This window comes from Aphelocoma coerulescens, chromosome 2 (genome assembly GCF_041296385.1).
Source record: "Aphelocoma coerulescens isolate FSJ_1873_10779 chromosome 2, UR_Acoe_1.0, whole genome shotgun sequence".
In the NCBI taxonomy this organism is placed as follows: domain Eukaryota; kingdom Metazoa; phylum Chordata; class Aves; order Passeriformes; family Corvidae; genus Aphelocoma; species Aphelocoma coerulescens.
Window position 1 is genome coordinate 41,177,615 of NC_091015.1, and position 26,498 is coordinate 41,204,112.

The 26,498-nt window shown below is 38.5% G+C and overlaps 1 protein-coding gene across 3 annotated transcripts; it reads right to left on the bottom strand.

The window, feature by feature from the left end:
- On the bottom strand, nt 1–25,483 carry TRA2A (transformer 2 alpha homolog). 3 transcript variants are annotated; one of them, XM_069007119.1, is made up of 8 exons: nt 25,270–25,483; nt 16,206–16,339; nt 14,499–14,658; nt 10,797–10,985; nt 2,562–2,677; nt 1,930–2,037; nt 1,153–1,220; nt 1–976 (listed from the first exon to the last, which is right to left on the bottom strand). In XM_069007119.1, exons 1-8 carry the CDS (start codon nt 25,303–25,305, stop codon nt 966–968), a joined length of 822 nt encoding a protein of 273 aa, XP_068863220.1. In that variant the 5' UTR covers nt 25,306–25,483; the 3' UTR covers nt 1–965. The 3 variants fall into 3 exon arrangements, with proteins under 3 accessions (XP_068863220.1, XP_068863219.1, XP_068863217.1); XM_069007118.1 differs by having other exon boundaries at nt 1,930–2,034; nt 14,499–14,664; nt 25,270–25,482; XM_069007116.1 differs by having other exon boundaries at nt 14,499–14,664; nt 25,270–25,481.
- Nucleotides 25,484–26,498: the final 1,015 nt, after the last annotated feature.

Sequence of the window (26,498 nt, forward strand, 5' to 3'; positions counted from 1 at the left end):
TCAGTGGACTTAACTTTTATTGAGGGGAAAAAGGTTTACATGTAGCTGTAAGTTTTTCCATCCATACTTCCAAAAGTTCAAAAAGGATTGGAAACAAAACTTCTTCCATCATTATTTCAATACCAAAAAGTTGGCAATTTTTTCTTTCATGAACAGCAAATTATATAACTAATTGCTATGTTCAATAAATAGTTTTTCTCCTGCGCCAATTAAGGGGAAATATTCAACCAAGTACCACAAAGACCCCAGGAATTTAACAATTTTAATTTCAATTGTTATCCACTGCGTTGCAATCCAAAAACTTTTTTCTATAAAACACAGCCTTAATTTTGAGTGTACAAGGATCTATTCTCCCAGTCAGTCAAATACCAAATTTTGCTCTAGCTCAAATAGTCTACCCCCAAAGCAACTACCTGACAAAAAAAAATACAAAAAAAATCCTCTGGTTCATGACTATCTAAGCAAATTCATCAATACAGAAAAGGCTCAAAGTCATTACTTGTTTATCAAAGTAATAGGTAAACATTTTAACAGAAAGATTAACAACTTACTTGGAAATGCAGGTTTATGTTAAAGTATCCGAGTGTGTATACTACATATGACATGCAAGATTTAAAAATATCAATGCTCTCTTCTGATTAGTCAGGAGTCCAACTGTTTTAAAAACGAAATAGGAATGACTTCCAAAATGTATCAGCACTTTGGGGTTCTCTATTTCATTTTACTCAAGATGTTTTACTACACAAAAACTACAACAATTACAATATTTAAGAGTATTACAATAAGGAGGGATGGAAAATAGGAATACTTCAACTGAAAATATGTATATTCTAAATGAACCAAAGACTTGTGAAAGAGCTGGAAGGAGGACAAGAAAGGGAAGATGGAAGGGAAAGCAGCAGGGATGCTAAAGATCTGAACTTTGTATTTAAAAATCAAGTCCTCAACTGTAACTCTTCTGATCTTCAGTAGCGCCCTGGAAAAAAAAAGATAACACAATTACTAATTACACAATCATAAACTAACTGTACACATTATCTCAGCTTAACTGTGCCCAGCTTTTTTTGCTTTCACATTCAGAATTTCCATTGATCAATTCATATAACATGTTTATGTCAGCCAGATTCTGTTTATTCACTTGTATTTACTTACTTGGACTATAGGAACGGGATCTCGATCGCGATCGGTATCGACTATAGTAAGGCGATGGTGATCGTCTCCTTTAAAGGAAATTAAAAAAGAAACCAAACAACATCCATTATGAAAGAAGCCTTATTCACATCACTTCTACAGAACAGAACCACTTCCTTAGCACTGAAAGACTTGGCCTCCATGAATGATTTCTGCTTTATTTGGCGGTGGCTTATGGTTATTTAACAAATGCTTTTATATTTCTCTATTTGATGTGTTTAAAACTGTATGATATTCCCAGACAAAGAATTTAATAAACTCTCACTAGCCTTACAAACACATGAAGTGCTTTTCCAGATGCCTACAATTCTTGTTGAACAACATTCTCTGAAACCAGATAACTTTCAAAACAGCGAGATGGTTATGAAATGTCAAGCATTAAAAACCCCATCTACAAATAATCCCTTTTTAAACAGCAGTGTGTATCAGCTGTCTCTGGTTCTATATACAGCACAGAAAAATGAGTTCCCTTTTTATCTGTCCACTTGATTCCTGGGGTACATGCTCTCTACCTCCTTCACGTAGTAAAATTAACCCCTTGCCCAACTGAAAAACCAAATTACATAAACACTGAAGATTCTGACTACTTTAATCCCACAAAACTTAAGGGAAGGAGGCCCTAACACATAAAAGGCATGTATGCAGAATATTGCTGCAAACTGAGTAACGTGTTTTGTAATGTAACTTTTCAGTATTCCCTACAAATCCACTGCTCTTACAGAAATAAAGAGTAGGTACCTGTATCTGTAATCATATTCTTCATATCTGTCATATCCTCTGTCATACCCCCTATCATAATATGAGTCCCGGCGACGACCCGCTCCACCGCCACCACCTCCTCCACTGCTATTAGGGGAAAAGAAAGAACAAAAACAAAAACCCCTTTATATATCTATTCTTTGTCTTGATTTAAATTATTAGATAAATAAATATAAATTATTTAAAATCTTTTTTAAAGTGGTCTTGTAGTAAATCAGACACTTAAGACTATACCACAAAACAAATCGCTAAACAAAATATTTTCATAAAAACACCTTCAAAAACTCCCAGAAAAATGAGGGATTTGAGTCTAATTCCCATCAAAATCAAAGGCAAATGGGCACCTTAGTATTTCAGTAGGCTAAAGATACATTAATTAATTATGCTGGGTATTATTTTTTAATAATACCTCCTTCAAGACTTTTATAAAGAAAGATATGATAAACCACAGTAGAATTTAAGAGTGTACGTGAACCACAGAACAACATTCTTTATGTTAGTAACTTTGTGATAAAGTACAAACTGGTATAACTCTAAATCTTTTTAGAAGTACCTGGAGTTCTATTTCTTCAACCAGAATCCAGCATTCAGTTTTAATCCATTGAACTTACTGTGTTGGCCTGCCCATGTAGATGCCTGGGGTAGGTGTATGTGCTCTCTTGGTGATTGAGTAATCCACTCGAATCCTCCTGCCATCCAGCTCCATTCCATTTGCATGCTCCATCGCCTGCAGGAGAGACAAGGAACAGGGATGTGAAATCTGCAACCTACTGGTAACTATGGAAGGCTATGTACAAACACATTATTTTTCACCAGAAAAACAAGCCCTGAACTTGTCTTGTTTAGACTGGTTACTAGTGCCCCACTGTGGTGAATGGCTCATCTCTTGTCCCCATGCCTGTCTGCCGGTGGTGTTACTGGGGTGCCGGACTAATGCGACTCTCAATCCCTTCTTAAGGGAGCACAGCCTAACCACTAACACGGCCACTCTCCCCAGACTTTATCTTCCACCCATCTGAAAGGTAAACTGAAAGTCAAAACAGCTTTTTTTTCTGAGAACTGCATCTTTCCTACCGCCGTCTCCGACCCAGAGGGGCCGGGCGGATTCAAAAGCTGTGCAAAACAGTGGCTTCCTGTAGGGTGCATATGGCCGGATTACTGCTCGTCGGCTGCCATTTCATGCTCTCCCAGCCTCCTGCCATCTCCCTTACAAGGACCTACTTCAGCAGAGCTTAGTAAAATGGCGGGTTCAGCCTACATGGATACCTAATTACAACCTTCCTCCCCACTCCCTCTCACAATAGCAGCCCGCTTAAGTGATACACACAAGGGTCTGCGCTCAGACGCCGGTGCCTTCAGACCCGCCCGCAGCCCCTGCACGCACCCGCTGGGTGTTCCAGCCCCTGCTTCTCCACTCTGAGAATCAATACAATGGCCTTTCACAAACTCAAACCATCAAAGTAAGTTTTTCAAAGGAGCACAACGTACTTTTGAGAATTATATTCACGCAAAAAGTAGCCTAAAAACCCAAACCCCAACAAACCCACAACAGTTAATTTTAACAGCTAATTCCAGACTAAAAAGGTTTTTAAAATTTGCTTTTTGAATTTTAATGGCTTTTATTAGCTGCTACAGGATCTCTGAAATACCAGTCCACACCACTTACTTCTCAACACTAAGCACGGCACTTAGTCCAATATACATTATTTTAATTTTTCATGTGTGGAAAAGAGACACTGTTTCAATCTTGAGTTAAGGAACATAACCACGTTGCTGTTTTTTAGCTACAAAAAAACAACACCCAAGCTCAAAACATGAAGGTGCCGCTAAGCAGAGAATTTTTTTCTTTTTTTCTTCTTTTTTAATAAAATATTTATTAAAAAAATCTCAACTCTAACAAGACCCTTACTGAACTTACATACAAGTCATAAAGGAGATACAGAAACCTGACATCCACATGATTTAACTGCTGTGTCCAAACTGGAAGTGACTGATGATCACTAACGTATTTATTGAGAGTGAGTTTGTATTTTAATAATGCGGTTTGTGTCCATACTATATCGCCACCTAGTGATTTGTGCTCCCGTACAAAACTAACTGTACTTAGCCAACTGCACGGCACAGCAAAGAGCATTCCAAGTCTTTCAACATACACTCAGGTATATTTTGTAGCTAAAACATGCTCAGCTTTAGTTTCCTAGCCTTAACACCTTTTTTTTAATGTCCTGTTCCACAATGAAGATCTAAATTAATTTATGCATGCATCCTAGGAAACTATGTGTGCACAAACCTAAAAATGCAGGCTGCAAATATTTGGCTGAAAATTTGACTTTATGATGAAAAGCATCTTTCTGGAGATGCATCAAGTTAACCTGTAAGAATTTTCTGCTTCATGGCATTTTTAAGTCCAGTCAACAACTTGCAGAATAGTAACCCTAGCTGACAAGAAGCCACCTCAAATCCAGAACATCTGGCATGCATGTCTTATTAGTTAAGCCAACAAACACCTCTTCAACAGGAAGAGTTCTTTGACAGAGGGAGCAGTACAGAGAAGAGCAACATACCAGAAAGAGAAATGAAGAATTAATTTTGAGAGCTGACTGTTTGTTTTAGAAATACCAGGAAATGTGTAACATTTCAGTGGATAAAGATTAGCTCATGGTTACCAGGCTGCATGGAACTCCCGACATCCTGGTAATAATGTCTAATGCCCTACCCAATATTAAAACATTAATTTTCTTGTGGTTCAGCCACTTCCAGCAATAACTGCCACCTAAAAAATTCAAAATAAATAAAATCTTTAACAGATATACAAAAATAATAAAGCCTCTTACAGTTCTGACTGCACCCCTCAAATGAGGAAAACCCAAAACCTACAATAATTAATTGTATGGATCACTCACATTCAGTAATTAACAACTGGAAATTCCTTCCAAGATGTTTCCAGATTCCCTGCACCACTCCTAATGTGCACATCTCAGGTCTTCGAAGTAAAGTACTTAAGTTGACATTAGTAGGTAAGGACTGCTGCAAGATGACCAAAAGCCCTTTCTGAAAACCTGTGTTCACGTAACTGATACAACAGTATTTATTTTGGATGAAGACTGTGAAAATATCTTAGTGATACTAATCACTGGCACTTCTGTGCTTTATTGAAAGTTGAAGTAGTTTAAAAGAACATTTTGGATTTTACAGTTTTATTGTATGTCATATTCAAAACATTTCAGTTTCCTTTTCTTGCTGTTTCTGGGCAGGCATGACTGCTGTGTTAAAAATATTTAAGTGCCAAAGAGAAAAAATTGCATATTCTCTCTAACAATGCAGAAGACATTCTCAAATACTGTTTAAGATGGTCAAACAGAACTTTTAAAGAAAAAAATCAAGTAATATTTGGGCTTAAGACACACAATGCCCTCTTAAGGAGTCTTTAACTGTCAACAATCTATTTTTATTACAACCTGGATTCTTTTCCAAGTATCTGAATGTTGTTTGTTAGAAGACTTGCATGGCTTTTGCAAGAGGACAGTAAGCAAGAAAACAGCATTCCTATCAACACATAATATTAATTCGGTAGCAAATTCTATGGAAAAAAATATTTTTGTAGGCTAGAATACACATCTACATGTTTGGAGTCAGAAAACATAATTAGGGTTGGGAATGGCACAGGTTCCATCTTGGATCACATTTTTGAAGTTTTAGAGTTTTAAACCTTCAGCAGACTATCCATAATAACGAAACTTATTATCTATAAGGTGTTAGTTTGACAAAACGAGCAGTTCCCGAACTACAGTTACAATCTCCAGTGGATCAAAAAAGTCAGAAAGCATTAAATTTAACAAAGATTTCAATTTCATTTGATATTTAATACACTACATGATGTTTTCCACATGTATGAGCAGTTATGTAGAGTAAAACAAGTTTGGAAACACAACTTTTAATTAAGTGCACAAACTTCAATGCATGGCTGGTATTAGTTAAGCAATCAAGAACTCATTGAAAAAATTAGAAGACTTTCAGTCTGGATAACTACTTCAACAACTTGACATCACTACAAAGTTAGCAACATACAGACTGAATACACTTAAATAGACAAACATGAGCAGTTTATATTGTGATTTATATTGAAAATGTGTTTTCATGATTTAAAAATAACTATACAAGGTACTGTCTTTTTTTTTTTTTTGTTCACTGTAGTTTTGGGGAGTTTCTTGTTTGTTTGTTTTTTACTGGAAGTTCTTCCCTACTGCATTTAATGCCACTGATAAAGACATCATCTCCACTCTATCACAGGTACAGCAAGGGATAAAAGACACAATGGATTAGATCCCCCTCTCCACTATGTCGATTACTCGTTCAGTTCTGGATTTACTGAGAACAACTGAAAGAAAATTCTGGGGAAAAAAAACGTTCTGATGGAATTAATAAATTAAGAAACTCATCTTTACACTTGCTGCAGTATGCCAAGTTCAATTCAAGTGTCCATTTCACTTTTGAACAACACTCAATTTACATTCTCTACTTTGAGATTTAAAAAAAAAAATTACAATATTGTCAATGATAACTTTTAAACATATACAATGATGAGCTTAAGCATTGATAGATTCAATGTATTATCTTTAAAGCATACTTTGGAGCTTCAGAGTCAAGAAATACAGGATTTTAGACAACCAGAATGAAGAACTGCATGTTTCTGCAAGTATTAGCAATTTCATGGTATTTCAGAGTCTCTAGAAGTCTGTAACTTGTAATTCCAAACATCTGAGACCTTCTACTGCTCTTTCCTGGTATATCAAGGGTTGTTTTTGATACCATGAACAATACTTAAACCACTTCTTCAACAAGCCATGGGAGTTTTGTTCAATAATGTTGGTTCTAAGCTTGCACCACAGACTGTATGTTTTTCAAACTGAACTGATAAACTCTGTTATTATTCTGGTCTTTGGCAACTGAATGATGTTAATGACTTGTGTTGATTGTTAATGAACAGTACTTGGTTCTGGAAAGATGATCAAAACTCTTTGAAGAACTAACTTTCTAACTATCTAACTAGCATTAGAAAATTCCATATTGCCAACAGCTGCTGTAGCTAACACTTCTTAAGATGAGTTCCTCCTACAGACAGTACATTCACAGTAGCCTCAGTTTAAACAACTAACACTTCACAGTCTGAGCTACTGAAAAGCTGGTTTAGCAGTATATGAAATCCCTGGTAACTTTAATAAGAACCACGTCCCTAGAACAGCCAGCACTTTTCACTCATGATCTCAACTTACTGTTAACCCTGACACAATCAATTCCTCCCCCAACAACTTAATTTTTTTCTCATCCTAGTACATAGAAGTTTGTGATCCTCTTAAACACAGGAAGAAAATCCTTATGTGATGGGCAGATCAATATCCTCTGTAATTTAGTGAAAATATTGCAAAACATTACAACACTGGCTCCATGCCAATACTGCAAGCTATCTAAGAGAAAGCAAGAAACAAATCTTTAGAAGATGTTTACAGATAATGCTCTTTGCATGTTGCACATGTAGTTCTAAGGACTTGGAAAAGGGTGGCCAAGACAAGACACTGCACCACTCAAGCAAAAAGGTGATACCAAATACTTTTAAAAAAACCATCAACTTTTTGAAATAAAACAACTTCACAAAAAATGAAACCCACTATACCCATTCTAAAAACAGGCAGATAACAACAGAAGCTTTTAAAACAGGCTTTGAACAAGCCCACAGACAAGAACACTGGCACAGCAAAACCTCAGGTTTCTAGACAACCATTAGACATTCATCAGATGTTTCCTAGACATCCATCAGTCCTTGACATTTACTGTCTGCTACCACACTTTGAACTAAAGACAGTGTCCACAAGCATCTTCAATATGGGTCAAAACCTAAGATTCCTGTCAAGTGTTATTTTGCAAACACTATACCACTGCAATAAAAGACATCTGATGGAAAAGGAACCTTCTGTCTGATCATAAAGTTTCATCTTAACCTCAGCAGAGTTTCAAACAGAATAGAACATATTCTGCAAGTAATCTCCTGGATTGGACACATACTTTGAAAACTTCTTTCTCACTCCTGTTAAAGTGGAATGTCTGAAGCTACTGTGATGCTTTGACAGCTTCTCTGTCTAGTAGTTACCAAAAGCTAAGCCTGTGTTCCTCTTTATAACCAAGAGGATCACGAACAGCTAACAACAAGGCTGCTACAGTGTCATAATCTGAAATTTTGAAAGCGTATAAGTAAAAGAAACTTTAAAACTGCCCCTTCAGTGTTTTTAGGACACTGAGAAGTATCACCTTTAAGAAATGCTATTCTACATTGTCTTCAGAGTTCCAGCACATGGAGCTAGTTGGCAACTCAAAATGTCTTTACCACCATATGGACACCATACCACCTGGTATCAGAATCAGACCCACAGCAACATTTTAACTAGCGCAATAACTGATCCAGTTTGTAAAAGCAGTAGTAACAGGGATGACAAAGATCCTGAGGGATTTCAGCTGCAAGAGAATCCATGCACAACTGACACTGATCAATCTTTAAGTTATGAAAGTTTAAAAATAACTACTCACAACTAATTTGATATTAAATTTTAGTATTACCTGTATTTCAGATCTTGTCTGCTGCGAAGCCTCCTTGCGCTAGCCCTCCTGAAGGGCAATAGTGAAGATTATGGAAAATCCTCATTTTTCTGTAGAGTTCTATTCTCATTTAATCCACTGATCTTTAAAAGCACTGGAATTTAGTTCAACATCTCATCTCTTGATTTAGATGTTTAGGTTGTTGAGGGTTTTGGATTTTGGTTATTGTTTTTGGTTGGTTGGAGTTTTTTAAAATTATTATTTTTTAAGAGGAAAGTTACTTACTCAGAACAGAAGTAATTTAAGTGTCACCGCTTTTATGCATACTCAACTTTTCAAACTATCTTCCAAACAGAGAATTGCTTCATTTCCTTCAGGATTCTCCTACAAGGCTTGGCACAAGATTTCACACCTACAGCTATATATATATATCTATAAATCTATCTATATTTATGTATCTCCTCTTTTTCTGTACCAGCTGCCACTTATTGCCATCTTCAAATCTGTCCTCAAGGCCCGTGAAACAAGTCAAATAAACAAGTTTCTCTTCTGTCCTTCTTGCTAAAGTATTCCAGTTATTTAAGTTCCAGGTGCTGGGAGGGTTTGCATCCTTTCCCCCTCTTCAGGCACCAACCCGTTGGGGAAAAGAAAAATGGGTTTAATTACATTCCAAATTATTTTAGTTCCTGCTTAAGGCCCTAATCTTTACTTCTGTATTTCTGAATGCAAGTAACATCCCTTTTTGTTTTCCTTTGCATTCCAGTTTCATAGCATCTGCCAAAACAGCTTTATACTAAACAAATTACTTCATGCTATTTACTTGGAACATTTTAAGAAATGCATGGTGTCGTGCATGACCATTGCCCATGATAAGCAGGAAAAAACTACTTCTAAAGACACATGAAGCTGTAAAACTGGTACATGAATGTGCCAAAGAATACTGTGTGAACATTTTGGATGGGAAATATTTTACAAAACAGTCGCGTTTTCAAAATCCCAACAAATCCAGCGTGTGAAGAAATACAAGGCTAGAAGTTAGAAGAGAGTGGGCCATTAAAGACAGATGGATACACAGCTATCCACGCCATGAACCTCTCTACCAACTTGTCCAACTGAAAGTGTAGGAAAATATAGAAGGGACAGTAAAGGAAGTTTTGTGTCCTTTTACTCACCTCTATTAACCTGCAACAACCACACACATATATATCTACAAAGACTACTCTTCCTATAAACTGATACTCAGTTGGATCACACCAGAAGTCAAAGATAAGAACTAAGCATAGTTCAATCAAGTAATCCAGAAAACTGTGTTTTTTCATTAAAATATCATTAGTATCATCAAAGTTCTTATTTTTCAGCTCCTGACAGGTTCCAGAGTTGCCATCCTCCCTGCCTTCAATGCTAAATGATCTATTAAGTGAGGAGTCATATTTAATATCTCCTTCTAAATAAATTTATCAAATGCACAAAGAATCAAACAGCAAATCTGAAACATCTGCCCAAACCTATTAATCCATAAACAAGATGAAGTCTGTGACTCAGTTTATCCCAAAGAAAGAGATTATCACACAATGCAGGATTAAAGACATTTTTTTTAGAGGGTGTGTCTTTACTTTTACTAGCAACTTTACCTACAAATTTCAGTAAATGTGGTAAAGTTCACAGTATCACAACTACTGCTTATTGTATATTGTGGTGAATCATAGCACACGCTGCTGTTCATATTCTTTGATTCTTTCCTTATAGATCAATTACACTAACAACTCAGTCTAGCTATTAACAGCTATCTGTTAAACAACTAGGAAAGCAACTGATTAAGGCATAAATCAAGGCAAACCCCACTATTTTTCAAACGTACGACATGCCTAAGAGAAGAAAACATGAAGGGAATCTCCAGAATTTTGATTCAGAAAACAGCTTTAAAAAGTTAATTTCCAAAATGTTTCAAAAATACTATTGATATAGAAGCCTCAAAAATTTATTTGCATTTTGAAGTAACAGATTAAACTCTAAGTCCAGTGCTCACTAGTGATTCAATAGACAGCTTATGCTCAAAATCTGTCCACGCATCTGAACACTGAAAGCAAATGCTTCATTTGTTTAAAAGCGCCATGCTGCTTGAACAAAGCATTTTAAATTAATCTCACTGTGAGAATCTGTTAGTGAATACACACTCAAAAACTCGTGGTTTTTTAGACAATTAATGAAGATAATGCATAAAGAGCACACCTGAAAAAAATAGTAAAGCATGCATTTACCTCCTTAGAATCATCAATTCTCTCAAAATAAACGAAAGCAAATCCTCTTGATCGTCCAGTCCGTTGATCATAAACCACATTGACACCAGTCAAAGGTCCATAACGGGAGAAGACTTCACGCAAATCTCTCTCAGTAGTGTACAAACTGAGACCAAATACTCCAAGACAGGTATTAGGATCCGGATTAGCCTGGTAACACAAATGTTCAACTCCAATTAATTTAAGTTAAAAAAAAAAAAAAAATCTTATATAAAAAAAATTATCAATTAGAAACAAATTTAATCTGAAGAAAATTGAACAGGTTAATACAAATCTTAACACTCTAACAGTTACCATTCTAACTGTAAGATCATTTAAAAAAGCAACTACTTTCAATGGTTTTTATTTTAGAAAAAAAGACCAAGAAAAACTTCTGATGTTGGTAAAAAAACTCAGTTGACAAAATTTAAGCATTCTGATTTACAAAAAAGCTACAGAGCAACAGGAACCCATGTTATTAGTATTTCATACTGAAATTACCAACAAGGGGCAGACACCATATACAAATCTGTGCTGAGAGAAGTTCTGCCAGCCTGAACTCCCACCTTCAGCCCTTCTGCACAATAATCACAGGCACTAAAGAGTGCACACTGCCTCCAGCTGCCCACACTGTATGTGAGCACTTGAGCTCCTAAGCACAGACAACTGAACTATAACCTAGCTTCTACTGAAACTTCCTCCCCCTCAGCATTTCCTATCTAACTACACTGAAAGTCAATATTTACATTTCAAAGTTAATCTTTCCACTTGTAAACTGGATGAAAGTCACCTGTTTCTTTCATCTAGAGAGCAACAAGTGTTGAAAGCCAGTTCTGTGAAACTGTAATCCAAAAGCAGGCATACTTCCTTAGCACAAAACTCTCAACTCTCTAACATGATGTAGGATACTTAATAAATTTCACTTCAACTAGACAAAGTCAAATATGTAATAGTACAAGGTACAAGTTCTCTTTTAGGATCAAAATTACTCTACATGACAGAGAATTCGTATCTGATGCCAAATCCTCTGTTAGAATTATTTTGATCAAAATACACATTTTTCAGTTAAGCTTCTGGCACCTTTAATACTAGATGCAGCAATTTAAAACACCAGCAACAAGCACAGAGATTTAATGTTTCTGCCAAAATAACAACTGGAAGTTGACACAGATGAAATTTGTATTTCAGTTTCAGGTAAGTGATCTGTGCACAGTAATCTATGCTTCAGAACCTGCTTTTCAGCCTGATTCAAAGAGTGAAAAGGTTTAGATCTTCTGTAATATTTTTTCAGCACATTTGTTCAGGAAGCTGTTGTGAAAATAAGACGCCCGCACTACTCATATATTTGAAGTTCCTTTCTTTGCATTTGTCAAAGTTCAAACTTCTGCTTTAAGACATGAATCTTTTGCAATTCCTCACTATAGCTGAAGAGCACAAGACCTGGCAGTTTGTAATTAAAAAGTTTTAATTATACACATCAATATATGTATTTTTACTCCATATTTCTATCTATCTGATAGTTCAATTGCACTGGCAGCTATACTCATTTTATTACTAAACTCCTGTGAGTATAACGAAATCTGTCTTTTAAATCATTGTTTGGGTACATTCCTCCACACATCCACACCTGTTGCCCTTTTTTAACATCCCTCTTACACTTAAACCCTATTAACTTTGCTGAGGCAAGAGAAGTACTGAGATCAGTCTGCAGACCCCTAGTGCCAAGTGCCAACTACACCACCACTGTAAGGCCTAAACTGATGGTGGAGGACTAAAGGGCAGCTTTTGTATTATGTTTTTGTACTGCCTCCCATCAACCCAGTATGCAAGCTCTCTCTACAAGAAAAGTGGCAAAATTGCTACCAATTTCCCTGGTGTCTTTAGGACCTTGTTATTAAGGGAATTTCAAATCTGTCTGATTTCAGCTTCATTTTGACACTACTACAACTACTCCTTAGAACTACCAAGAAATTCACTGTGAAAACACTCGTAGTGTTTCACAAAGTCATTTCCAACGCAGAAAAACGCCTTCACATAGCAAAGCATCCTAGTATTTCCTAAAGTAGTAAAGTGGATTCTTCCACCTTTCACCACAAAGACGGCTAACCCGCTTGAAGTTCAGCTATTTCTGCCAGTTTTTCAAGACACTAAGTTAATGTTTCCTTCATAGTGATTACATGCTGGCAACAATCCATAAAAACCTACTATGAACATTGTTTCACAACAGCTTGAGCCACTGCATGCTGGCACTGCTGGAATCTTGCCCTTTCCGCACTCTCGTCTTCTCCCTCGCATTGCTATTACCTGCTCCTAGTGATCTACTTCACCAGGGTAGGCATGCAAAAAAACCCTCTATGCTTTTTGACAGAATTAATAAAAAAACTTGCAGACTAAACCAGATTAAAACTAAAAGGATCAGAAACGTACCACTGCCCTCAACAAGGAAAAGGCAGAGCTGTGTAGCTGTGTGCAATGACACTCATTTAGATCAGCCTGAAGTGATGTGAAACTAGAAGCTGAGGCACTGAAACACATTAGGCAAGAAACTGGAGTGGAGGACTATGGTACTATGATTGGAATACCTCTCTTATAAAACAAGGCTCAGAGAGCTGGGCCTGTTTAGACCAGAGAAGAGATGACTGAGAGGGCATCTTCTCAATGCATACAAGTATCTCAAGGGCAGGCATCACAAAGATGGAGCCAGACTCTCTTGGGTGCTGCTCAGCAACAGGACAAAGGGCAATGGGCACAAACTGAGACATGGTAAGTTCCATCTAAATAATGAAGAAAAACTTCTTTGAGGCTGTCTGAACACTGGAACACACTGACCAGAGAGGCTGCCGAGTCTCCTTCTCTAGAGGAGGAGATGCCTGCATGTGATCCTGTGCAACCTGCTCTAGGTGAGCCTGCTTTGGCGGGGGGGGGATTGGACTACCTGATTTCCAAAGGTCCCTTTCAACCCCAACCATTCTGCTATTACAGAGGAAGACACTGGGAGAAATCTCTTCTCCAAATGACAAGATTTGTACTTTGGCTGGTGCAGCTATACTTTCTCCTGCTCATACAAAGACACTTCTCATTTACATTTTGAGAGACTTACTGCTCCTCCTTTTCACAACTGTAAATTTTTCTAGTCTATTATAAAGATTTACATATTAGCTAAAAACACAGGGCTTTATTTCAAGGTAAACCAAATTAAATAATCAGAAGTATAAAATCACAAGCAACCTTCAATGTATGCTCTATAAGCAAATAAACAGTTGGGAATTTCCTTCTATGGATCCCCATGTCAATCTTATCAATACTGTCAGGTTGCTAGCACACACAGAGGTAATCTCATTTTTGTAAAGATTACATATACTTGGACCTGTAACAGAAGTAGCATCAGAAGAGCTCAACTTCTAGAGCTGATGGAAGCAGATGTCACTGTATCTGCACATATTGACTTGCAATAGAATGTTTTTCAACTAATTTCTACAACTTCTCTGCCAGCTGCAGGCCCAAGAAGTAAGTGCTCAGATGTAAGGACAGAGATTGCCCCACACATACCTCCCACTCCCACCCAATTCCCGTATCCCCCAGTGACAAGACAGCAGGTCAAGCTCAGCCTGCAGGCAACCTGGACTACACTGATACAAGCAGCAATTGCTTTCTTGATACTCAGCCTTTGTGAACATGACATACTCTGCTGCCAGTGTGCCTTCTCCTGTTGGACATTGGAGAATGACTACGGCTCCTTCGACGACGGTACTCTGGTGTGTACGATCTGCTTCGAGAACGTCTCCTATGGGAATGAGAATGGGATCTGGAACGAGTGTAACGTCTGTGCGAATGTCTTCTGGACCTGGATCTTCGACAAAGAGAAAGCCTTTAGTCAGGTCATAGGCACATAATGCATTGAACTGTAAACCATTCATTTTCTACTGAAAAATCTTTTTTCAGATGATCCCTACAATTAAAACCATTAAGCTTCTTCTACCTTGCATATCTAAAGATTGCATGGATCTCCAATAACCTGCTCGGTAGCACCATTTTTAACTCATTGAGAGTACTTCTGGCATACACTGAGGATTATTTTCACAACAATTTTCAGGAATTTCAAAGTTTAAACTTACATCAGCTTGGCTGCTTATCTAACAATTGCACAGTGATACAAAAACTAGACATGCCACACTGTAAAGTACTGTTTTGACTGAAAAATTGAAAAATCTGGCAAGACTACAGTGCTGCAATATCTACCAGTAAGGTTTGCTAGACATGAAAATTACTCCAGACAAAAAAAAACAAACAAACAATCCCAAACACCTGCTTAACTCCTCAAGCACTTCTTTGCACACATCTTGCTGATGATAAGCTCAATTTAAAACAGGCAGGTAATCATCTGGCTAAACACTGCAAGAAGAGAAACTGCAACATTAGCTGAACTTTGGCAATTCAGAGCACAGTAACTCTTTCAGTTGTTCTCGAATGAAGTGCATAAGAGAAGATGTGTTACTGATGTCTCTGGGAAGGAGAAACAACTTAAGACTATTCCTCTTTCGTCTCTAGTGCTACAAATGCTGTTTTCTAGTTTCTCTCTTGGTTGATTAAAGAAAGATTCAGTAGTTCTCCCCATTTTCATTAGTATGTTGGTAAAATGGAATAGAGAAGATAGGTAGTATAAACCAGGTAATATTTATGGCATACTTAGAGAAAAAAGCCCAAAACATTCCTCTTCTGATCCATGCAAGCTCTGCTAGAACGGAGAGCTATGAAGTTTTACCTCCACACATCCATACTTGGGGTAGAAAAGGACAGAGAAGGACATGTGCAGCACTGAAAAATTTAAATTAAATCTTAAAACTCTCATAGATCAAGAACCTATCCACACCCAATTTAAGACTTAGTTTTCGATTATGTTTTTAAAGCCTCCAATGAAAAAGTGTCAAGAACATTCACAAGCAGTGTTTTTCAATATTTCCAACAGTTAGAGAGCTTACTCTTTTTATCTAACCCTGACTACCTTTGCACCAGGTCTCACTGGATTTTTTTTTTTTCCCCCCTAAAGGAGAGGTCTACACAAGAATTCCCCCATGAACAATTTTGGGAGAAGGAAGCAAGAGCTTCACAGAATTGAAATGCAATCCATTTTCTCCCTTCTGGAAGGCACAAACCTACACATTTCACTTGTGATTTCTATGTTATTATTTCTATTCATAGTACTTTCTCTATTCATACCCATGAAATCATTTCCCAACTTTGTCCATCTATATGAGCACAAACATGCAAATTAACATATCCCTGTTAATATATCCCAAAAAGTTTTTAACTTTTACAACAGGAGAAATTTCATCAATTTACCAAAACAACAGCAGTAACGCTGAGTTGACGTGAATAACTTTCTGAACATACCTTGATTTTGATCTTGACCTAGAGTGCGATTCAGAATGTTTGGAAGCCCTCGATGGACTGCGAGATCCTGACCTGCTCTCTGATTTTACACGAGCAGGACTCCCAGCTGGAGATTTTGACTGGGAGCGAGACTCCTAACAAAAAAGACAGTATTAAAAATGGTATTGGTTGTGTAAATGCCTAACTCCTAACATTTAAAGTACAGTAATTCTATTATATTGATTGCTCCTGAAAAACAAATGGTTAGGTAATACCCTCCAAAACAAATTTCATTTTGCTAACCCACTGTTAATATTGTATGCTTGCCTCAAATAGTTCCCTGCTTGAACCAGATCACCAATTCTCTATTAACTAAGTAATCATGCAAATTCATCTACAACTTGATCATACAGACACTGGAACATAAACCATACATTTACTTAACCTAGGACCCATTCATTCTTCCAGATTCTTTTAATTCTACTTCACTCTTGCTTTCTACTTTTCTTCATTCTTCATTGAGTTTTTCATTTTTCATACTTCGTGTATTCTTCCCCAATTCAAACAATTCATTATAGCCTTAAAAAAATATTCAAGTGCTTCTATCTGACCAATCTTCTGTTCAATTTTTTCCCCCATTCAATTTTAATTTTCTGATCTTTAATACTTTTCATTAGCCTTCTTTTATCTTGATTTATCTTCCACATTCTTGGAAAAAACTCTTCAATTTCTTCACGAACATTAACCTTAATGGAAAAAGAACATTTAGTATATTTAAGCACGTGGGGATTATAAAACTCTGCTGGAGTTCAGATGTTATCTACCAAATTGAAAAGCCAGCAGGTAAAGTGCAAGAAACTATTTTATAAAACAACTTTTTAAAAAAAGTATCTTTAAAACTGTATAAGTGTCTATGTTCTAACAATAAGCTTACTGAGTTCTCAGTGTTTACTGTATTTGCAAAGCTACCCTCCTCCCCTCTGAGATTTTTTTTGGTAAGATACATAGATACACTAAAAACTAATTAGCACAAATATATTGAAGTATTGATATCAGAGATTCCCCCCCCCTAAAATATTAACTACGTGCTTCTCAGTATTGAATATCCCAAATTTTACTCCTACAGATTACTAAGACACTCTCAATTTAACAGAATAGCCAAAGATTTCCAATCAAAACCTATCTATACACATACTTACTCACATAATACATGCACATACATTTAAGCAACATAAATTATTATTCTTCCTATTTTTTCTTCCTCATTGTTATCCTGTTTTCCTTATATAATCCATATAAACTAAGATGTAGAATAGTATAGTTAAAGCAATCCAATAAAAGTAAAAACAGGAGGGTTTTTTTTCTTGCATGGCAAGGCACACAAGAGAAAAACTAGGAAAACAAGCAAACAAAGAGCAGGTTATGATTTCCTCACATTTTATAGTGTACAGCATTTCTAGGGAGTTTAGCTATAAAATCCCCTACAGAATAGTATGCTATATACATCTGTAACTTCACAAAATACTTAATGAAAAAATGCATAGCAAGTTCCCCTCCCAAAGGTGTTACATTTCATGTTTATTTGCATTTGCATGATTTCTCCTCCTGACTGTCCTCACTATTTTTTTCTCAATTGCTTTCTTACTCTACCTATGTCCAGATTTGCACTTTCTTTTGCAGTTAAAATTCTTCACTACTTTGGGCTGGAGTCCTTTTCAGAGGATGCTGTCCTCATATTTCAAGACAGTAAATTCACCAGAAATGGAACCTAAGAGGCTCATTACTAACAACTATTACAGCCACACGACCATTCCCCTTTACCTCAATAAAAAGGACAAAGGACACATGGAGAATGTCACCTATTAGGATGACAGGCCTGCCAACTTTAACAATGATGGCCAAATTCAATGCTTGGCTGTGACAGGTGGACCATGTAATCAGGTCTACATAACAGGTTATCCTTATGAAGATGGCTATGTGCTGAACTAACTACGTGACTTCACTGAAATAAATTATGTGCCTTTAAATATTACCAGATTTGATTTGGTGTTTTGACATTTGAAATCCACTGTTTGCAATAAAGAAAAATTTCTCTTAGAACCACTAACATGATTTTTTTATCACCTCGCCTCTTTGTGCTCTTCAATGTTTGATAGCCTCCTAAATTCTTCCCTTTATAACTCATCCTTTGCAACAATTGCCAATTTCTCTCCCTAGTAAAAACAGTCAGTAATAAAGAAAAACATTCAAGTGACATCAGATTTAGAAAACACCCTTCAATAAAAAGACAAAGAATTCACCCTCTTCAGACACTCCTTTTACCTAAGGATACTGCACTGTCCATACTTTTTACATTTGAAAGATCAATTCTTGAACAAGAACTCTGGAAACTTGAACAAAGGCAACCCCCCTTCCTCTCCCACCCCCCGCCCTGGTCCTGCACAATCTAGAAGTGTCGATAGGGGCCAAAAACACCACGGACCCAACTGCTCCCATACAATGTAGAAGTCAGCTTAGTGTCCTTAGCTATTCAACTGAAGCATCTTATGATACCACTCACAGAGCCTTTAATAATATCAGCTATGACAGCAAAGCTGTATTAAGTTGTCAGAAGCAAATATTACATAATTTCATATAGGTTAAGTCCTTTAGGAAGTATGTTTATGACCTTTAAGGGATGCATTCACTAATACAAAACTTGAAAACTGGAGTGACAGAAAGGACAGTGTAAATTCTTAGAGATTTCAAACTTCCTTAACCAAGTAACTGTAGATGTAAACTGCAGCTGAAGAGAGATTACCTGGTAACAGTCGAACACTGTCATTGGCAAGCAATTACATCTCATCTTCTGATGCAACATAGTTCACCTAGTTATAACTCTTACAATGCTTCAAAAGGAGACTAAGGGAATCACAATAACCTGCAAAAGTTTAAGGATTTAAGGATGATGCTGAAAAAGTACCTAGTAATACTTATATCAGCAAGACTATAGGCAGGGATTAAGGGATTCATAGCTTCAAGGAGTCACAAAGGGAGATCTTAAAAGAATTCTTCTCCTCTACTTCCTACTATAATTAAACAATTAGCAAGCTGTATATTAGTCTATAGCACAGACCAACCCAACTGTTCTTCATAAACTATTTATATCCATTCTGCAATACGTATGACAAAAGTATTTAACATTCTTAGTATGTCATCTTTAACATAAGAAAACAGACAACTCTATTATCCCAATGCACTAAAATCTCTCAATTCTGTACCAGTCTGATCTTAGCTCCATTCTTACCACAGAATTACTAAACACTGTGCAGGAGAGAAAAGAATAAAATTGCACTTTGGCTCCTATGCACTTCCCTATCCTTCTGTTCTAAAGATCCTCAGTCATTTAAGGGCCACAGATGAGACTCACCTTAAGCTCAGCTTCTCATCCCACCACCTTCCTACAAAACAGTACCTATCTTAATGCCTTGGGCTTTATTATGCAGCTATCCAGTCACTACTTTCACCCTTACAAACTTGTAGGCAGGTAATTCCCTATCTCCATGTCACATTACCTAGATTTGCTGTCACTAGAGCCTGCAGGAAAAGAAACAGAGCTTTGTAATATTCTTCAGATCAGATTTCCCTTTCAAAACAAATCCTGTATCTGCCAATAAAAACACTTTTCCCAGGAAACACCTCTCCCCAAAACACCAACCCCACCCCTCACCTAAACAAAAAAAATATTACTCCCCCCCATAATTACAAAAACCCCAACTCAATTGTAACAGTGTGCTTCTTCAGAGGAAGATGTACTGGCTTCCTTAAGTACACACCAGGAGATGGGACTAATGATTCACCAAGAATTAAAAGCTGGAGCCAAAATCGTAGACAAACACAAAATCTAAGGTTTGCAGCCTCAGTTACTGACTCTCTGGATAAAATGCACAGCTAGAAGCACTTAAAGAGAGCACTGAGAAGTATTTTGAATCCTTGTTACCTTCTTTCTTCCCAGGAAGAATAACAAACCGAAGTGATATGGAAAGGATCTCTCCTCCCCCATTATTCCGTGATCATATACACCCAGTCACTGAACAACTATCAACAACTTTAGATGATCCATCTGAGCAAGGCATCAGTCAGTCCATGTATTTCATTCATACTGGTCAAACTGTTTAACTGATCCAAGTTCTATCTATCACTTAAATTCCTTGCATCTTTCAAAATAAATTCTACTTTCCAACATAATTACTATTTTAAAAGCATTAAAAACACTTTTACGCAGAGGAGAATTGCAGAAGTCTTGAAGAAGTATTCTTTCCATTTTCCACCCATCGAGAGAAGGTATGATGAAGAACATGGGGAGGAACCACAACAAAACAAAACAAACTGACCAACCAACCAACCAAAACCCCCATCAACCAACCAACCAAAACAACCCCCTGTTCTTTCATGCTACTCTTCTCTCCTGAACGTGTCATGCCTTACCTCAACTCCCACCTTACAATTTCAAAGTATGACTGAAAAGCTAACAAAATTTAGAGCAAGATGCTAACTAAAAATAATGATGTAAATTTAAATTAAGCTTTCTACAGCAAAGCATGGGAAATGGGAAAAAAAAAAATCATTAAATCACACAAGAAATTTCAGGTGAAATTCATTTGACCTGGGGTGAAAAAAAGGACAGGACAAGTAGTCTAGCAATACCATTTCCAAAAATCCTGTTAAAAACTCCTACCCAAACTAAAAAAATAAGTGAAGTCAAACTCTGTTAAGAGGGGACAGAAGAATGTAAGCAGTCAAAAAAGAAACATGAATTTAGCAGCAGCCCACATTCACTGGATAGAACTGTTAAGCTAGTGACATCTCACTTATAAGGACAAGATTACATTTTGACATGAATCTACCAACTTTCCTCGAAACTCACAAGAGAAGTTAAATCCTTTTTGCTTCATACTATGATCTGTCACTATACTAAGAACGAATCCCTTAATTAGCTACTCTTCTATAAATATTAGAATAGTACACATAATAAGCTTCTGTATAAAAAGCATCTTGGAAGTTGTTACCTTGAAGACATGGATGTTTCAAAAGTTACTAACAGAAGCAAACTTATGTATTTCTCAATGATCCCACTTATGAAAAGAAAGAAAAAAGAAGAGGCTTCAGCAATAAACTTTTTGAAATTACAAGTTAATCTTCTCACTGAGTCTTGAAAATACACCTCTTCAGGGAGGGCTCTGTAGTCACTCCATTACCACACATGCAAGACAGTAAAAAGAATTTGAGTTCAAAAGGAGCAGTCTTCCCAGCTGACAAGATCCAGAACAATCCAGAAGTTATTAAGCTTGATTAAAAACAACAAAAAATAAAAATTGGACTTCCAGAAAAACTCTCGTTTCCCACACTGGTCATTAGACACTGCAGGGTGATCACAACACTCCCCAAACAAATGCAGAACCCCTGAGCATTAGCACTCCATTGTGCCTGTGTTTCAAAAGGTATGGGAAGCAACATGCCTTCCTTTCCACACAGGTGGCAGACTGGCACCGCAGGAGAGATGGAATACAATAGCTGAGCAAGCCTGACCCCGACATCGTTGGGTTTTTTTTTCCCCAAGAAATCATCTCAAAGTTGATTAGTTAGGTAATTCCATAAGTATTTAAGTATTTAAATCCAAACTTCATGAAGCAAATATAAGGCACTTTCACAGCTAAACTGACCCAAAAGCCACTTGCATACCTGTGAAACACGGATACTTCCTTCAACAAGGTGGGCCACAAGCAAAACCATGTATTTCTTGAAGTATTTTTTACATTATACTATTTATCGCACTGTAAGATCCTGCACAGAGCAGGAGAAGGCATCTCATTAGAATGAAGACAATCAATATAGAGCTATAAAATGGAATTTTACCCTTGTTCTGATAAAATGTTTTACCCATTTAGACGAACAGCACATTAATACCAGTAAAAAACTACTAAACTTTTAAGATTGCAGAAATCAAATGTTACCAGAAGCTCAAAAAAAACCCCAGCAACCCAATCAAAGTTTCAAGCCGAGCTACTGAAGTGCAGGTTTATTCAGACTCCCTCTTGTTCATTGCTCTGGGAAGCATCTAAAGTCGCACCACAGACTCAACACCAAATAAACAACAGCCTATTAAAAATAGCAAAAAATATGAAAGGAAGCAAAAGTTGCCTGTCATCTGACAGAATTTGTCTAATCTGCTCATAAGAAGCACTCAATGGTGATAGATTACTTTGATGTTTCCAAAACCAAGTCACTGGATAAGAAGCACAACTTAAAATCTCTTTTTCTTCTTAATGTCCATAAACTCAGCTCTACCACATCCACTTTATATCTAATTCCTCTGTCTATTTCTTTCCATTAAATCACCATGCTTGGGGGAGGGGGGGGGCTTTCTTCTGTTCAATCAGCCACATTCTTAATAGAGAACTTATTTAAGTTGAAACAAAATAACACAAAAACAGACCAGATGGTGATTAGTCTGAGCATATTTGATTAATATTTGCTTTAAAAAAAAGGTCAATAAAGGAGTGAGTTCAAGAAGGAAAAGATCTACAATGATTTTACCCAATACTTTAGAAACGGAAGTTTTAAAAGAGTGCAAACTAAGCAATTTCACTGGAAAGTTATTTCCATAATCACTCTCAATTTCCTGTTCAGATTAGTTAATATGATTTTAAAGTCCTAAATTAGAGACAAAGTACGTAAGTGGGCAGTATCTTACTGATGATAAAATTAGCTTCTAAAATAATTCTGATCATACTCAACTTTCACCGAAGTGCTTTTGGAACAATATGCATCTACACAGAAAAAATATAAAAGACCCTAAACTAAACTTAAAACTCCCTTACTCCTTTGGAATTTAGTTTTTGAAAGCACATCACACTAATTAGCATGTAAACTGACAGGGGGTGGAAGAATTGAAAGGGTACTTAGAACTCCTATTTGTGCCAATTTCCAGGAAAACAGGTTCTTTACAAACTTTCTTCCAGTTTCTGCAGTTCTTTCTCCCAGTGAAAACTTTTGCTCTTGGTGCCCTGTGCCTGGACGTAGCAAACTGAAACACCAGGACATTCAGTGCCTGACAGAGTCCTATCCAATTGGAAACAGCAGACTAAACACTACAGCCTCAGAGTTACATGGGCTTCATTTTATGCCTCTTGAGCACTTTCAACTGAAATGAAACATACAACATTAATCTGAAATATAATTTCTTATTGCAAGTATTATACTACCATCACAACAAAGCAGTATTACTGAAAAAGAAAAATAAAAAGGCTTACAAACAAATGCTCTTCAGTAGAACCGAAAAACTAGAAATCAATCAAGTGTCTGTCATTATGCTCAGTTATGCCACACCAATTTAGAAATTTCAGTGTAGGGGGCAAAACCAAAAGTTTTCCAAATGAAGACTTAACACAGTCAGCAGTTCTTTCCAACAGGTAAATTTTCCATCACAAAAAAAAAAAAAAAGAAAAAAAAAGGAACAACTGATAAGCAGAAGTCACAGAAACTGCTACTGTAGGACTTTTCAGACTTCACGTACTCTCGAAACATTTTACATTTGGCAGGAGGCAGTGTGCAGAAATACTGGAATTACAGAGCTGTAACAGCTTTGTAACGTGAACAACAGATCCATCAAGGAATCCAAGACCAAATTCTGACAATTAACCTAACATCATGTTTTTCCTAACAATAACCCACTGTGGGAATACAGAAAAGACTTTGATCCTTCAAGATATAAATCTTGACTGTAAAATGGGAGACTGATAACATCTTTAAAAAAACCCAAACCAACCAAGCATACTCACTGCTCAAGTTTTTGAAACTTAGTTGTTTCCCCTTCAAAGATCTGTTTATTTACCCCAATATTGTTTAGCTGCACAGCCACCTTTTGTCCAGGCAACCAACACAACAGGTTTTGTTTACCTCATGCGAGGAAGCAGCAGCAGTTATTGCATAGCTAGGTAAAGAACTTGCAGATCTTTTTTTATCACCACAAAAATGGCAACAATAGTCATGTAAAAGTAATTTTTGGAACGCAATGCCATTCTTCTAAAATTTTATTGCTGGTTTCCCCAGATAGTAACTGTAAAAGTAACTGCAAGGCTGCTGTCACTGGTTCATCAGAGAGAGTCACCAAGAAGATGCTCAGGTGCTCCTCTACAGAATCTCTTAAAAGAATGAACAAAAAAAAAAAGAAACAACAAAAACCCACAAACCTCCGCAAAATCAAAAAAGAAAGTAAATTGTGATGGAGGAGCACACAGTTCGTTCCTGTTTCAAGCAGCTTCTAATTCCTGCTTGCCCTGATCATCACTAAGAAAAACAAAAACAAAACCACAGAAACACTGAAAATAGAAGGGACCTGTCACATGGGTACATGAAAACCCTCAACCATCAGAGGGAAGACACAGGCCTAACGAGGTTACAAAGCCACAGCAGCTCGTTCGAAGCCTTCAGCTGCACGATCGATGAGTTTCAATGGTTTAAAAACGACGGCCGGACCTCCCCAGCGGCCAGAGGAGGCCCGGCCCGAGGCAGCTCCTGAGCCGGGAGAGACCGCGCACCTCGCACAAAAGAACGTGGGGTCCCTCCTCTTTCGGGCGGGAGGAGGCCTCGGAGGCCCGGCCACGGCCGGGGGGGCGAGAACGGGCAGGACAGCGACCCCCGGGCCCGGCGGGCAACAAGGCGGCTCGGGACAGCGGTAAGAACACAGAGCAGCGGGGAAGAACGCCGGGGGCTATAGCAGCGCCGTTTGCACAGGATCAGCCTGCGCTGCCTGGGCGGGGGCCGGCCCGGAGCACCGGACTCGGCACCCGCGCCCCACCGGGGCGATGGGAGCAGGGAGCGTGTGAGGGAGAGACGCGGGGAGCTGAGAGGGACGCGGGCAGCTGAGAGGGACGCGGGCCGTCACCCACGGCCCAGGCAAGCCTCGAGCGCCTGAAGGAGCCATTTTAGAGCCAAGCTGCGCTGCCCCCACCCCCGCTAGGCCCGAGGCTGCCGAGCACCGCCACCCACCGTCCTCGGGCCCGATCCCCTCCTCAACATGGCCCGCGCAGGGGAGGCCACTCACCCTCCCCTCGAAGTTGTTCTCCTCCACGTCGCTCATATCGGCAGAGTCCTGGCCACGGGGCTGGGGCGAACGGGGGACGCTAGTCCCGATTAGCAGCAGCAACACCCACGGCCGCTGTTATCGCCGCCGTTACCGCTACTGCCGCTATTACCGGCACCACCACCACCGCCGCCTCCCGCCCGCGCCTCCCGCACCGCCGCAAAATGGCGCCGCCGCGGCCGCTCCGTCTGCGCCCGGCACCGCGCGCGGGGCGGGGCCGCGCCCGCCCCTCACAAAGGAAGCGACGAACGCTGCGGGGAGACCCGCCGCGCATGCGCGCCCCCGCCGCCCCAGTAGCGCGCCTCCGCCGCGGCGGGAGCGAGCGCGCTGCCCCCGGGCCCGGCCCAGCCCCGCCCCGCCCCGCCCCGCCAGGTGTGCGGGCGCTGCTGCGAAATGTGGAATATGTAAGCAAATGTTCTTACGAAGGGATGTTCTTTGATGTCTGATATTTGTGAGCTTTCAAGCCTAATCAGTGAGAAGAGAGATTTAATCCCTGAAATAAGCAGCTGACAAGCAAGCTCCAAGTGATGTCCAGGCGTTAAAAAGACAAATCAGTTGTAGGTAAAGTTGCTTTACGTCAAGGTTGAGGGCTCAACATGTTTCAGTGATCTCAGACCTAGGGAGAGGTTAACAAAGTTTGGGAAGAAGGACGTGCCACTGATAGTGGATACAAAGAATGCAGAATTTACAGACCACTAGGACATCTGGCGCAACTCCCAAGATAAGGAAGAAACTAATAAAGGCAACTCGGCAACTGTGCTGAAACCAGCTCCGACTGGGTAAAACTAATTCCGGCAGGGGGAGGTCTGTGACCGACTCACAGACCACCGACTCAAGAAACCCACCGACTCAAAAGAAGAAAAGACTGAGCATGCAGACGAATTAACATGAGAAGCGAGAGAATAATTAACCAATAGAAGGTAGAATACTAATTAGTAAGAGAACGAGGTAACTTGTAGCCAATGAACATTAACGCCTTTGTTTGCTAAAACGTATAAATAGTGAAAAGTTTTAATAGTCGCAGTGACGGCTTTGTGGATTTCCCACCCAGCACCCCTTTCTGCGCAGAATTATAAATAAATCAAATACCTCGACTGTGTGTGCGGACTGGCCTCTTGCACACCGGGTGAAAAGAACCTATTTTGGGACAACACGTGACAACCCCTCCTGCGACTCCATGCCCAAAGGCC